Source organism: Dipteris shenzhenensis, chromosome 29, assembly GCF_047967505.1.
Source record: "Dipteris shenzhenensis isolate YYH24624 ecotype China chromosome 29, Dip_SZ_1.0, whole genome shotgun sequence".
Lineage (NCBI taxonomy): Eukaryota > Viridiplantae > Streptophyta > Polypodiopsida > Gleicheniales > Dipteridaceae > Dipteris > Dipteris shenzhenensis.
In genome coordinates this window covers 39,794,668-39,810,797 of record NC_141624.1, presented here as the reverse complement: position 1 = coordinate 39,810,797, position 16,130 = coordinate 39,794,668, and the positions used below count along the sequence as shown (strand labels likewise).

At 43.3% G+C, this 16,130-nt stretch overlaps 1 protein-coding gene across 1 annotated transcript in view; it reads left to right on the top strand.

Moving 5' to 3' along the window:
- Positions 1-16,130, top strand: part of LOC147882825 (nucleobase-ascorbate transporter 12-like) — a 74,240-nt gene that overhangs the window by 19,362 nt on the left and 38,748 nt on the right. Inside the window, exons 6-9 of the mRNA XM_087400514.1 lie at positions 13,418-13,553; positions 13,724-13,774; positions 13,898-14,185; positions 14,493-14,727. Of these exons, the coding sequence (XP_087256640.1) occupies positions 13,418-13,553; positions 13,724-13,774; positions 13,898-14,185; positions 14,493-14,727 (710 nt within the window). The remainder of the gene's footprint in view (positions 1-13,417; positions 13,554-13,723; positions 13,775-13,897; positions 14,186-14,492; positions 14,728-16,130) is intronic.

Genomic DNA, 16,130 nt, shown 5'->3' with positions numbered 1-16,130 from the left:
CCATGGAAATACTCTTCCAAGGATATCTAGAGGATGCAACAACCCTCCAGCTTTTAGTCGTTATACATTATTTACTTGACACTATTGGCATTTTATCCCATAATCAATAATTTTGGTCTTCATCATAGGCCAGTAAAGCGTCCACTTTACTAAATCATAGGTTTGATGAATTCCCAGATGACTTGCGGTCGGAGTGTCATGACATATGTAGGATCCTCCTACTAATCTCATGTCAACAAGAATGCAAACATTTGCATTTCAAAATAGTAATCCATTCCAAATGTAGAATTGACCACCCGGCACTTAAATACACATAGCCCTCTCAAGGAATCAAAGGGTCACCTCCAATCTTGTTTAAACTCAAAGAGTTTATCTCAACAATGTGACTCAAAGCATCAGCAATCCCATTCAAACTACCCTTTCACTACCTGATCACCATGTCGAATTCTTGCATTGATTCAGGCCACCGTGCCCTCTTTCCCCTCAATGCAAGCCTATGATAGAATTCCGAATGTAGAATTGACAACTAAGATGCAAGTGAGTAAGGCAAGATTGTCTCTAGGTAGTGAAGCTTACAAGTGGTGGATCCATTTGCATTATAGCACCCGGTACTTGAACACACATAGCCCTCTCAAGCAATCAAAAGGTCAGTTCCAATCTTGGTAAAAATCAAAGAGTTTATCTCAAGGATGCAACTCAAAGCATCAGCAATCCCATTTAACTAGCTTTCCAGTACCTGATCACCATGTCAAATTCTTGCATTGATTCAGGCCACCATGCCCTCTTTCCCCTCACTTCAAGCCTATCATAGATGTACTTAATAGACTCTTACCATCAATACAACAAACTTCGATCCATAAAGATAGTCTCCAAGTTTTCGATGCAGGAATAACCGTATATAATTCCTCCTTCCGAGTATGCCACCAAACCTGGGTACCATCTAGCATCTGAATCTCAAAAGCTAAGGTTGGTCCTCCTACCGTAAAGACACTAGCATCAGCCTCAAGCACGAGTGGTTGGCTAGGATCCGGTTAAGCCAATATAGGTGACTCTTTCACCTTAACCTTGAGGGTCTAAAAAGCCTCATCAAGCTTTTCATTCCAGGGCATACTCTGCTACATTTATGTTCATGTTGTTTAAGGAGGTTTGTTAAAGGAATGGTTAGCTTTGAATAGTCCCTCACTGACGTCTTCAGAAAGGCAGTGACTCCTAGAAACCCTTGAATTTGCCACACTGTCTGAGGAATAGGCTAGTCCAAAGTCTTTCGGATTCTCTCATGATCAAATGGTCATGCCCTCGAAAAAAATAATACTAAAAAAAAACTTAGATGCTACGTTTATATATCAACTTTGTGGGTCTTCTCACCCATTATTCATGGTTTAAAAAGTTGTCATAAATTGTTAGTATTGTATGAAACAAATACTTTAGTTATGATTTAGACATTGATGAATATTGACTTTTTCTCATCTCTTCTATCTAAAATTCCTTTGCTTCAGCTGAGGTTTCTGTGAAGAACTTTCTTTGGCCATAATATCATCGTAAATCTTTGCAGATCGAATTGCTTCCTCGAGGTTTTTGATATGCATGAAGTTTATGTTTTTTTCCCAAGCCATCAAAGAAAAAATCCACATAAAGTTGTTGGATCCATGTACGTGGCCTTAGATTGCAACTCTCGAAATCGTTGTAGGTATGCATCTAACTGTAAATTCGTCATAGAAGTAAACTTGGAGATGAGGTTAGACTCATCCTCCAACTGAAGGAATTCTTCTTTAAATACTTTTTCAAACTCTCCCAAAGTCTTAGGTTTCTCTTTCAACTCACACCAGCAAGTTAAGCCTTTCCTTTCAACATTCCTCGTGCCATATGAATCTGAAGTGCATCAGAAAAAGGGTGGCACGAGAAGTGTACCTGCCACCGGTTCAATCACGTATCTATACTCTCAAGCATACTATCTTTTTTCTCACCTGTGAAAGCCTCGGGTGTAAAGGATGGTGCTACAGGTACACCCCCACCAGCTCCCGCTGCTAACCCATAACTCGTGTCTCTTGGGTCATGAACATATTCTTCAACTCCTTCATCTGCATTTCAAATCACTTCAGCTCCACGTGTTACTCCTTGGTCACACGATTGTCCTTATTGATTCTATTTATCCCCCTCTTCGTCATGAGGCTTCTCATACAGAGACATGCTTTTGCTGTATGTTACGCTCTAGCCGAGGTAGCATGACCTCGGAAGAATCAGTCGACATTTCCCTTATAGGATCTATCTTTGTAATATATGTGTTTGCGCTTTATGTAAATGATCGGGAGGGATTAATGTCAAGGTCCTAGGTGAGGGCTGATAGCACCAGACTAGATAGGTCTGAGACCAAGGGCCTAGTGCAAAGAATGTGCCTAGGGGCAAGGAATTAAATGCATCCCAAGTGAGGGGTGAAATGTTGCATTAGGAAGGCCCTATATGGATGACATGTGGCATCTAGATCTATCTAGGGATTTGGGGTCTGTCAAGGTTAGTGAGAGAATTGAAGAATGTGGATTTACGTAATTTCGATATAGCTCTCTCTCTCTCTTGCTTGAAGACTTGGCAGAATTGGCTGGGTGGTAACGAAAGGTGCTACTCCCGTGATCTGTAGAGCAGAGAAAGGCAGAAATTTGTTGACATTTGGTATCAGAGCGAAGTTAGAGATCGAGGGATATGAGATTAGTAACGACGAACAACAGGGACGGACTGCTGAGCGTGACGTCCAACGGAGACTCAGACAGAGGGATTGTGGTCTTCACGTGACAGAACGTGGCGGGGTGTTAGGACTGGTCGTGATAAGGGAGCGCAGACACGCGATGCGTGATTGAGCGACACGCACAATCTACGACGAATTTGGTGAAGACCGTCACGTACTGACCTGTTTGTTCCGCTTTGGAATATGGCTGGTTATCAGTAAGTAGACATGGGTCGTGGAAGAGCGAGCGACACGCATAACTGATGCATCGAAGTAAAAGGTCACCGTGGTCTATTTGGAGCTACGTCGACGGACGGTAGGTGGTGACGGGTGATTTCGTCAGTTTCAAGCGGACGTCAACGCATTTCGGAAAGGGGTCGTTGGGTCAACTGATGAAGCGGATTCATGTTGGGGTTAAGAGTGCAGAATATTGGCAAAGCCTTATCGCTTTTGGTCAAAGGGGTAAAGGTATAGATTCAGCACGGAAGACTGAAGAAACTCCAACAAGAATTTCCATACCAAAGCAAAAGCGGCAGCAATCTGCAAAGAAAGATATATCCACAGAAAAGACACCTGGTAATGAAAATGCTTCAAAGGGGCTGTCGCCAGCACTTGGACTGGGAATTCTGAAGGCGTTCAGTCTGTGAAGATTGCAACCCGTGTATCTAATAAGGCAGAGTCATTTTACGAGTTTCGAGGATATCCAGGGGGCATCTCTTTCCCCTTTGTTATATATATTTCAAGTTTTCAGTCTGCAGTAGTTGTTCCGGTACAGAAAGGGATTTTGAAGTGCCGTACTTTTGGAATTTCCGCGCAAAGAAAAAAAAAAAAGAAGAGACACAACCAAAAATTTAAAAAAAAAAAAAAAAATTTCCCTTTCAACAAAATGGAAGCAGAAGGGCAGAGTTCAAGGGTGAATCCTAGTGAGTCTAGAGCTCAATCAACACAACCAATGTCACATCAAGCAGCACCTACGTTGGCTGGTAGGATTTCAATATTAGAGGATGCTTTACAGCAGATTATGAACCAGCAACTTCAGGCGAATGCTGGTCAAAATGAGATTAGGGAGATGGTGCAAGCCTTGTCGGCTAGACCGTCTAGGATTGATAAGGGCAAAGCTCCAGCAGAGCCAGAGCCCAGTGTACATTCTTTAGAGCGCGCAAGGGTCAAAGTACCTAATATCGCTAATTATAGACCGGAGAAGTACGCTGGTCGGATGACCGAGCGCAGCTCTGATGTGATCGAGGTTTGGTTGCACAAGTGGGAAGAAGCCTTCGCCATTTGTGAGATTAAATCCGATCTAAAGAAAATCCGCGAGGCCACACACCTGTTTATTGAGGCAGCGGACAGATGGTGGATAAAGCAACAGAAGGATCAAGTTGCTCCAACCACCTGGGAAGGGTTCAAAGCTGAATTCAAGAAACACTTTCTCCCACCTGATGAGGAATCCCGAGCTTGGGATGCTTATAGAAATCTTCGTCAGAGGAGTCTGTCAGTGGCAGAGTACACTGACAAATTCAGGGAATGTGTGATGAAAATAACAGACCCTCTCCCTATGTCGGTTCAGTTAAAAGACTATATCTATGGACTGAACGACAAGATCAAGATGGAAGTTCGGGCTAAATATGTGACTACACTAGATGAATCTATTGCAGTAGCCCTGAACTATGAGGATGCCAGAGGCAGATCTGGTGGATTTGTGCAGGCAGGGACTCAGTATGAGCACCCGAGGAAAGGGGGATTTCAGAGGAAATGGGTTTCAAAGACAAGTGTCTCCCAATCAGGTGGCCAAACCAAGCAGGTGAAGCCGGTTGAGGGACCAGTAAAGACAAGTACCACCGTTGGGGTGAAAAGGAAAATAACTCCAATGGCAGCCCGGGCTTGGTCAAAGTCCTCGTTGACCCCTGAACAAAAAGAGAAAGCTAGAAAAGAAGGATTGTGCTTCGGCTGCCTTCAGCGACATCAGTGGAAGGATTGTCCACTGAATAAAGATCGTCGCACGGCTAGTATGATAATATCTGAATGCGACGTGGAAATGCAGGAGAGTCCCAGTGCGGAGCATATGCAGATGCAACTGGCGGGACCTTCTCAGAGGTTAGTACCTTGTTTGTTATGTGTATCTGTTGCTAAGTTAGTGACGAGTGCACCTGATAACATCCTATCTAAGCCCGCAGCAACGGGGTATACAGCCTTCAATGATACGGAGTTAATCAAAATGAAAGGGCAAGTATACAGTCATGATGTCATTGTGTTGTTTGACTCAGCGTCAACTCACAATGTGATTAACTCCAAGCTCGTGAAGAGGCTGAAATTAAAGACAAGTCCATCTGACTATGCGTATACAGTCAGGATGGCCGATGGAAGTTCAACTGAAGTATGGGACCAAAGGGTTACCCAGTTGGAGCTTCGGATTCAGGACTATGCTGAGAAGCTTGATTTTGAAATGACCAAGCTTGCTCATGCGGATATAGCCCTGGGAATGGCGTGGCATTCTAGGAAGAATCCAGCCATTGATTGGAAAAAGCACGTATATCAATTCAAGATGAATGATGTGCTTTATGTCTTGCGAGGTGAAAAAGATATACCTCAGGGACCGTTGGTTTCCGTGATGGAAATCAGAAAGGCTCAAGTAGAGTTTTTATACCTTTGCACAGCATCGGTAGAGTCGGTGGATGAGTCTTCGGCTAGCACTGATGTTACGCAAAGTGGTGAGATGGCCAAGCTGGCTAATCTTATAACAGAGGAGTTCTCTGAATGTTTTAGGGATGAACTACCTTATGGGTTACCTCCAGAGCGGAATGTTCAGCATAAGATTGAATTGATCCCGGGGGCAGAACCTGTAAATAGACCTCCCTATAGAATGAGTTTTACTGAAGAAGCAGAGGTGCGTAGGCAACTGGAAGAATACCTCAAGTTGGGGCAGATTCAACCAAGTTTCTCACCTTTTGCTTCGCCAGTGATATTAAAGAGGAAAAAGGATGATACGTTTCGCCTCTGTATAGATTACAGAGCATTAAATAATATCACTGTTAAGCACAGGTATCCGATGGCTCGGATTGATGATTTGCTAGATGCATTACATGGAGCCGTGATTTTCAGCAAGATAGATCTTAAGTGCGGCTATCATCAGATCCGGATTAGAGCCGAGGATGTACATAAAACCGCTTTCAGGAGCAGGTTTGGTCATTATGAGTTTTTGGTAATGCCCTTCGGACTTACCAATGCTCCAGCGACCTTCGTCATGCTTATGAACGATTTACTACGTCCGTATATCGGAAAGTTCGTAGTACATTTTATTGACGATATCCTAATATTCAGTAAAAGTGTTACTGAGCATTATGAACACTTAAGGATAGTGTTCAGTACTTTGAGGAAAGCCAGTCTTTATGTAAATAAAAAGAAAACTATACTGTGTATGGTTAGGCTTGAGTATTTAGGGTTCATAATTACTCCACAGGGGGTAGAAATGGATCCGAAGAAAGTGGCTGCGATACTAACTTGGCCAATCCCTCAGAGTCTAACCGCGTGTTGCGATCATTCTTGGGATTTGTCCAGTTTTATAGAAGGCATATCAAAGGATATTCCGGAATAGTATCGCCATTGACTGATCTGACCTCAGATAAAGTACCTTTTGTTTGGGGACAGAATCAACAAGAAAGTTTTAACACCATAAAACAAGCTGTGGTCTCAGGACCGGTGTTAAAAATAGATGATCCCCAGAAACCGTTGTTCCTAGAAACCGATGCAAGTGGCATTGCGGTAGGAGCAGTCCTCCTTCAAGAGGGAAGGCCAGTAGCCTTTGAAAGCAAGAAGCTTTCTCCCTCTCAAAGGAATTGGCCAACTCATGAATTGGAGTTGTATGCAGTTATCCATGCTTTGAAAACATGGAGGCATTATCTATATGGTTCAGAGTTTTATGTGGATGTGGATCATGATACTCTGAAACATTTCTGTAAACAGCCTGACTTGAGGGGCCGCCAAGCTAGGTGGGCAGAGCTCATGCAGGAGTTTAATCTAACGATTCGGTACCGAAGAGGAAAAGACAATAAGGTAGCTGATGCGTTGTCTTGCATTATGCACAACCTGAGTTTCACGGTATTAGAGAGTGCTCTAATGACCGAGATAAGAGAAACTCAAAAAGTGGACGAGTTTGTCCAGAGCTTATGGCCTAAGGCTCATGTGTTAAAACCCGGGGAAAATGAAAAGGATGACCTGGCATCCAGAAAAGGCCAAACTTATGCAAGATATACCATAAGGGATGGTATGCTAGTTAGAAATGGCAAGGTTGTAGTACCTGGTCAGAATGATCTCAGGCAGAGAGTCATTCGACAATGCCATGATAGCCCGTGTGCGGGACATCCAGGAGTCGAGAAGACCTATGATCTCGTGAAGCGAGATTTCTTTTGGCCAAAGATGAAAAAGCATATTCATGAATATGTGACACGGTGTTTCTCGTGTCAGGTAAGTAAGGCCGAGCGGGTGAAGCCACCCGGACTTTTACAGCCCTTGGAAATACCACTAAGTAAGTGGGAGAGTATTTCCATGGATTTTATTGTAGGACTACCTGCAAGACAAGGAGGGTATAATTCTATCCTTGTGGTGGTTGATCGTCTAACCAAGATGGCTCACTTCATTCCGACTAGAGAGTCTGTTAGTGCCCCGCAAGTAGCGGATTTGTTTATTAGACATATATTTCGTCTGCATGGATTGCCTAGATCCATAGTGTCAGACAGAGATGTCAGGTTTACCGGTCATTTTTGGACAGCGGTATTTGAGACACTAAGGACTGAGTTGGGAATGAGTAGTGGGGATCATCCTGAGACGGATGGTCAGACGGAGAGAGTCAACCAGACTTTAGAAGATATGCTGAGGGCATATGTGTCATTGAGGCAGCATACATGGGACAAGTGGTTGCCATTGTTGGAGTTTGCCTACAATGATAGGAAACATTCATCTACTGGGTTCAGTCCGTTTGAGCTGAACTATGGTTATAGACCAGCCAATCCGACTATAATTGGAGTACCTCAGAAAGTGCCTAGTGCCGCGAACTTTGTAGTTCAGATGCGGGAGATGCTAGCACTTGCGAGAGCTAATATCCGTCAGGCTATGGATAGAGCCAAGGTGTATGCGGATGAAAATCGGTCTATAAGAGTATTTGAAGAAGGAGAAAAAGTTTTCCTCAGAATTCCTTCGCACTCGAAGTCGTTGACTTCAGGAGAGTGTGCTAAGTTATCACCTCGATACTGTGGGCCGTGGTTAATTCTGAAAAGAATAGGCAGTGTAGCCTATAAATTAGAATTGCCACAGGGGTGTAAGGTGCACCCGGTTTTTCATGTTTCACGTTTAAAGAAATTTTTACATACTGGTGACTCACTAATCGAAGGTGTGGTTTTGTTTCAGGAGATAGAGGATATTGCAAAGCGCAAACCAACAAGAATCCTGGACCGAGGAACAATGCAAATACGAAATCGGAAGATACCCACGGTGTTGGTTGCATGGCATGGTCAGCCTCTATCCGAAGCTACCTGGGAATCCGTATATCAGTTGCGGAGAGTATTTCCAGACTTTATCATCGAGGACGCTGATGTCTGAAGAGGGAAGGAATGTTACGCTCTAGCCGAGGTAGCATGACCTCGGAAGAATCAGTCGACATTTCCCTTATAGGATCTATCTTTGTAATATATGTGTTTGCGCTTTATGTAAATGATCGGGAGGGATTAATGTCAAGGTCCTAGGTGAGGGCTGATAGCACCAGACTAGATAGGTCTGAGACCAAGGGCCTAGTGCAAAGAATGTGCCTAGGGGCAAGGAATTAAATGCATCCCAAGTGAGGGGTGAAATGTTGCATTAGGAAGGCCCTATATGGATGACATGTGGCATCTAGATCTATCTAGGGATTTGGGGTCTGTCAAGGTTAGTGAGAGAATTGAAGAATGTGGATTTACGTAATTTCGATATAGCTCTCTCTCTCTCTTGCTTGAAGACTTGGCAGAATTGGCTGGGTGGTAACGAAAGGTGCTACTCCCGTGATCTGTAGAGCAGAGAAAGGCAGAAATTTGTTGACACTGTAATTGCTGCAGCTTCCTCACAAAGCATGTTACTCCCCTCAGCCATTATGTACGTGAGTTTGTAGAGGGGTGCTGAGGCAAGGAAGAGAGGAAAGCAATAGGACTGCGAGAACGAGGGTGGAAAGAAGGATGCACAGTCTAGACTTGCACAGGAACAGGGTAGTGAGGAAAGTGAGGCAAAACAGGAGTAGGAACTGGTTCAAAATGATGTGAGAAGGCTGGGCACTTACTGTTAAATAGCAGGGAGAAGAGCCTAAGAAAGCTGGGTGGTTTGTTCTAGAAGAGAGGAAAGCAATCCAAAAGCAGGACAAAACCATCCCCCTTTTATGGAAATCCTTTCCCCAAATCTACTCTCTTAAAAGCATCTTGGCCTTGCACGGGTTTCCCAAGGCTGGTCAGCCCAAAAAAAAGCAGTGCATCTCTCTTGGTGGCCTGCTTTTATCGAACAGCCAACCTGCTTTTTTCTTCGCTCCACCCTTCTCTTAGAATCTGCAATCCACCAGCCAGCTCCGGAACAGAATTAACAGAATCATACAGGCAGTCTGCGTTCACATAGAGAACAGGCCACTCTCATCATCGACACACTTCATGTACAAATGCATCATACAGACTGTAAAGAAAGACAATCAGAGAGGGGGAACCTTCCACCGTACCCACTCTCACTGGCTCGCAAAACTGAGCAGGGATCTGCCCAGCTAACAATTCGCACCAATTGACACTCAGCCTGCCTTCTCAAAATCACTCCCTGTGGTTGTGCGATCTGGTTTCAGACAGTCGCACCAGCCCTTTCCTCATCTACTATCTACCTGCACGATTCAATCTCCAATTCAAGGTACAAGTCTCTCCCTAAAGAGATAGGTGGTTAACTCCAAACAGGGTCCTCACCCCTGGAGACTGCATCCGCTCTCATCTCAATGTAATCCATGCTAGAATTCTCCAGCGAATTTTGCATGAGCAATTCAGGAGAACACCCTACACCATGAATCACAAATCAACCTTCCCCCAAACACATGACATGTGATTCGCAAGATCTAGAACTCCTTGTTTGCTTACCTTGCAAACGATTCCCCACATGTTAGGGCTGCTTTGATACCAATTATCGAATCCCTTAAGGATCTAATAACGCAATCAGTAATAACAATGAGACAAATGGCAAGAGAATTCACCTCCCAGCCACCCCCGAGCATGCAAGCTAGAGTTTAGATTCTCAAAAGCATGCGCCTATAGCTTTGGCGTCCCATACCACCAGAACCCATTCCCAAGGAACCCTTAGCGCAGCATCTCGTGCTCCGCCACCATGTAGATGTCAGGAGCTATGCGGAGACCTGTGACAAGGGGTATATGCTGTTGGAATATGAAGCCAAAGTGAGTCAAAAATGCATGTTCTAGGTGTCTAGGGGGTGTTTTATAGTCTAGTGAGTCCTAGACGTGCCACGTGTCATATTGGGAGATATCCCATAGACATTGTGACTTTCTAGAGTCTGGTGTCACACTATATAGTGTTGTACTTGTCTAGTGTCTATTATATCAATCAACATCAAGCTTTTTGGTTATTGCCTTGCACTTGTACTTTCCTTCCTTTCCATTTTGCCTTCCATTATGCTTTCCATATTTCCATTCCGTTCCTAGCTAGCTACCATGTCTCTTCATATGGTATCAGAGCCTTCCTTCCTAGCCCTTCCCTTCCTCCTTGCTTCTCCATGAGGTAGAGGGTGGCCGGAAAGAGAAGCTACCCTCTCTTCTCTTGGAGGAGCTCCCCTTGCCTACTCCTCTCCATTGAAGGCTTCATCAACATTGGGATTCTCCTCCAACGTTGTCTTCTCCAACTTGAGCTTCTGATACCTCTCTTCCCTTTCCTTGGTGAGCTCTTCTCCTTCCTTCAGCTACAAAGACGTCCTGGAGTGGTGCTGTTTCTGTTGCTCTCTATGTGACCTGCGGGGACAATGTGACGCTTCTATTTGGATCTGGAAGCAGAATCACGACTTTGTGTCTTCAGGAAAGTTGTAGAGGACCTTGAGTACTACAATTTTCGTTTTTACATCATTGCAATCCAAGTTTTCTATGAAAAGATATAGCTCCTGCAAAAAGTGAAGAAAATTATTCCTGCGCGCGGATTTTGTTCTTGAGTTCACGGAATGATAGTTTCCAGCCTACTGTCACTATCTTGATCTCCACCTCTATCTTTTTTTGCTCCAGTTGGTGCCCACATAGCTAAGCTGTAGCTGCCCACGTAGCTTCTCCTGCTACCCACGTGGCTATCCTCTTTGCCCGCCTTCTAGTTGCCCACGCAACTGCTCACGCTTCTCCTATTGCCCACCAAGCTCTATCTTCTCACCATTCGAGCTGCCACATTGCACACCTCATCCGCCGCCTTCTATAACGGTGTGTAGACTCCACACTAATTTGCAGCAAGAACATAAAGAAAAATGATCTTGATGTGTGGTACGGTTACTTTCCGGCTTCTCCGATTACTTCTCTGATTACCCATGGTGCTAGGCTTGCACATTGAGTGACTCTACTAGTCCTTGTGGCACCTCCGGCCTCATCAACACATATTTTGGGGCATCCATGCCTAGTGCTTCATCGACATCGTCATCGACTCACAGGGATGTGCACACATGTGCAGTGGCTACTTGGAGGACATCTCTCACTCCTAAGAGATCTATTTTTATTATTCCTACAGCTTAATGTATTTTGGGGTCCTCTGCCTTGGGTAGTCCCTCTAAAATGATATGTAACTGAGTGTTTGGTTGTCATTGAGTCTAAAGGTCCTCTGCCTTGGATAGTCCTCCTAAAAAGATGTATTGGTTTTCCTATTTTGGTGTGTGGCTTCCTAACATGTCCTATTATGAAGCCAAGGGGGGATGTACTGTGGGAGCCATGTATTGGCATTGATAGGTCTGTTTGTTTATCAGGCTTGGCTTGAGAGTTCCAAGATGTTGGTGCATTGGTCTCCTAGACCTTTGAGTTGATCATGCATCCATGCATGATGAGCCTCTAAGCCATGCTAGATGAGCTTTCTATGTTATGTTCACTAGCCTCTGAGCCATGCTCACTTGCCTCTAAGACTGTGTGGGAGCCATGTCTAGTTCTAGATCGTCATGCACAGTTTTGATGACCATCATTGCCATGTTCTGTTATTGGTTCCATTCCAGTAGTCTCTCACCTTGCCTTCATGGTGGGGTGTTGGAATATGAAGCCAAAGTGAGTCAAAAATGTGTGTTCTAGGTGGTCTAGGTGGTGTTTTATAGTCTAGTGAGTCCTAGACGTCAAGAAATTCATTTTCTAGATCTTTGCATACCCACATGGTCTTTGTCTTGTGAATGAAGACTGATTTGAAAAAATAAATAAATGTAATGGAGGGCATGAACTAACTAACATCCACAGATTTTGAACCGAAAGTAAACTTCATTGATGATTGAATATCTGATCTCATCTTCATTCTAAAGGCATCTATAGAGAATGGATCAAGAAGAGGCCATTCTGGACTATCAAAGTTAGGGAGAGAAATAGGACGTAGGCTTCCATATGCACCTTCTCTTTGAGGAACTTGGTAACATGAATTATAGAAAAAAATACTAGACTTTGTCAAGGAAGCAGCACTCCATCTTGAGAACATTAATTCCCCAATATTTAAATAGAAAGCTTGAAATATTCCCGTGACACTATCCAAAGGCTGGGTTTCAACTTTGGTAGAGAGAAAGATATCTACATAGAAAGCAAAGAAAGATATTAATAGGCCAATCAATCTGTCTCTCTCACTCTTTATCTCTCTCTCTCTCACACACACAGACCACGTGTCATATTGGGAGATATCCCATAGACATTGTGACTTTCTAGAGTCTAGTGTCACACTATATAGTGTTGTACTTGTCTAGTGTCTATTATATCAGTCAACATCAAGCTATCAATACATTGTGAGTATTTTGGTTATTGCCTTGCACTTGTACTTTCCTTCCTTTCCATTTTGCCTTTCATTATGCTTTCCATATTTCCATTCCATTCCTAGCTAGCTACCATGTCTCTTCATATGCAGTAGGGTCTGTGATGTTGACAGCAACAGTATTGAAAGCTCGGATGGAGGATTTGACGATTGTGGTGATATTCTGGTGCTATTTAGAGGGTTCAAAGCTTTGCAATGAGCACCCTGAGTGCTCTTGGAGGTCATGAGAGTCCAGAGCGGTGCCTGACAGTGATCAATAGGTCCATCTATTTGGAGAAGCTGTGATTCAGCTATGTTTGGAGAAGTACTGTGTGTGAGTTTTGGCTTGTAAGAATGCAACAGGTTTTACATATATAAATAATACATTTGGATGCTTTTCCTTTATTTCTGAGAATGTGAGCTTGTTATGGTTGGTCACACATGTAATTGTAGTTGTTTGATTACTACTGAACCTGTTTGCATGCTTCTTGAAAGTTTGAAGTGTATATCTTCTCAATTTTTTAAAATAAACGTGCACCTCAAGGAATGATCGGTTATCCCTCATTTATATTACTCTTTTCTCATAGATGCAACTAAGCCTAAGGGTACATGTTGTCAATGAAATTTAAAAGTTGGTTCATATTTCAAATACATGCTCTTTTGTTTGTCACTAGTAATGCTTCAAAGTAGTCGACTTCTTGGCACTTGCAGGCTTATCAACCCAGTGGTGGTGGCACCAACCGTGGCAGCAGTAGGTCTTTCATTCTTCACATACGGCTTCCCTATTGTGGGTACATGTGTAGAGATTGGAATCCCACAGATTCTGGTGATAGTATTGTTTGCATTGGTATGTATGCCAAACACTGAGGTTGTCTTTGTTATAGAAACTAAAAAATTAGCTTGATTCAAGTTCAACCTCAGTGTGTGTGTGTGTGTGTGTGTGTGTGTATAGGAGAAGCAATTACTACTGATAAGCTTGTATCAAAGATGAATTGAAACATTGCTGTTGCATGGCAGTACCTTAGAAATATTTCAATATTGGGCCATCGGATTTTCCAAGTTTATGCGGTACAGTTCTAGTGCTTATTTCATCTCAAAGTCTCCATGTTTTCTGTCTTTTGCAGAATCTGATCTAGACTGTCATGAAATCTTCTTTCAATACTTTGGACCTCACCACTTTAATGCTTTCAGGTACCTCTTGGCCTTGCAATCACATGGGCCTATGCATTCTTGCTTACTGTGGCAGGAGCTTATAATCATAATGGATGTGAGTGGAAGATTCCAATTTCCAATATCGTTTCTGAGAATTGCAGGAGACACGCATACACAATGCAGCATTGCAGAACTGATTTTTCTACGATAATGAAGACGGCTGCTTGGATCAGATTTCCATACCCTTTTCAGTGGGGAACACCAACATTTCACTACAAAACGGCAGTGGTTATGATTGTAGCCTCTATCATAGCAACTGTAGATTCTGTATGTAAATTTTTCACTGTATCAAACTAGTGTTAAATTAACTATTTGTAATCAGACATTGCTCAATCAATTTTGTAAAATTGAATTGCATATTGCAACATGGTCTGCCAATTCTGGGAGCTATATCTCTTTCTCACCTAAGTTATATTTTGGGATCTGTCTTTGTTGCTCACCTAAGTTATAGAAAGGAGAAATGTATGTTTTAAAGCTACTAACTTCACTTGCCTAATGCGTTTCTTGTCTTTAAGCCAAATAGATTCCAGACTTCAAACCAGAAGGGTCACTGAACTAGAAGTGTCTTCTGCAGGTTGGATTGTACCATGCATCATCATCGTTAGTGGCTTCAAAGACTCCCACACCAGGTGTTGTAAGCAGGGCCATTGGGATGGAAGGCTTAACCAGTGCACTTGCAGGCCTTTGGGGCATTGGCACTGGTGCAACAACTCTTACTGAGAATTTTCATACTATTGCAGTAACTAAGATGGGAAGCCGTCGAGCTGTGGAATTTGGTGCTTGTATCATGATTGTTTTGTCAGTTATTGGTAAGAAGTCTTAACATTGGAAATGGACGACCCTTGGCTGAAATGTTTCTTCTTAAAAAAGGCTTTTAACTGTTAGATGTTATTTTTGTCATTTCTTTCTCTCGGTCTTCATTCCAAGAAAATTAAAAAGGATACCACTTCTTAATGTTGTTCTTATTCAAAAGACCTGTAAAACTTCAGGAGCTCAATGCACGATGGTATGAGGAGCTAAACATTTTTATAACTTTGAATTTATTATGAGGGACAATCTTTTGTGTCATATATTCATGAAGGGGGCACCTGTTGGCAGAGGACTTTGTGCCATGCCATTAGGCTAACTTGGACAAACTAGTTGGTAAGCATGTGGTGGGTAGAAAGGTTTATTTCTCAGTCAACTGGTGGGATTTTCCCCTTGACTCAAGATGGTACTGCAGTCCTCAATCATTTCAAGCTGAGCTCATTCTATCTATCCATAACAGAAGTATTATTTCTTCGTGCAATGCAGCTCTTCATGTTTTTTTGGCGCCTTCACAGGTTGAAAAGGAGGATTAGTGACAAAGACATCTCAGTCGATTGCTGCTGCGATGGCAAGAAAGATCATGTGGATAGGGTCCTGGTGTTGAGGATCATCTTGTTATATAAATGTATTGTACAAATAGTTTGTTGTGTTGTGCTATCCTTCTCTCCCTAGTAGTGGTCTCATTCTTTCACTCTCACCACCTCGTTTTTTCATGGTATCAGAGAACCCCATGTTAGTCTTGTGAGAGTTCAGGGCCGGCAGCTAGAATAGCCCACTAGCACCATACAGCAGGGCTTGTAGAGGGAGACCAGCTCATTATTTTGCTTCGAAAAGCATTCAGTTTGGAGATTCCAAGCTCAACACATGGAGGTTTGAGTGACACTTTCATTTGTGCGAGCTTGAGAGTGTGAGAGGAGAAGAGAGAAGAGAAGGCTAGAGGTAAAAGGAGGCTTCCAGCCAATCAAGAGCTCATGTAGGGCCCAAGGTAGCCTCAGAGTCCACTCATTATGCCCTTTCTTCCAAGCCTTGAGAGCTTTAAAAAAGCTCGCAACCCACACAGTCAAAGGGACAGCCAAAGACAGGCTATGGCCTTCATGCTTATACCGTATGTGTATGTGTCCAATGGTCATGAAACTTTTCACAGACCTTTGTTTGCAAAGGCCACTTTAACTCACATCAGTGGACTTTTGGTCACTTCTCATGCTCCAAATCAGGTCGAGTTTCAAGGCAGAGCTTTTGAACAGCAATGCAGCACTCAGCCCAGTTCAAGGGCAGCCAACCACTCAGATTAGCGTGAGGGCTAAAAGGAGGCAAAACTAAAGACAAGCTCCAAGCACTCCCATGAAAGGTTAGAGCTCTAGGCATTGAAGCCAGAGCATGAGTCCTTTTGCTGTAGCAAAGACAA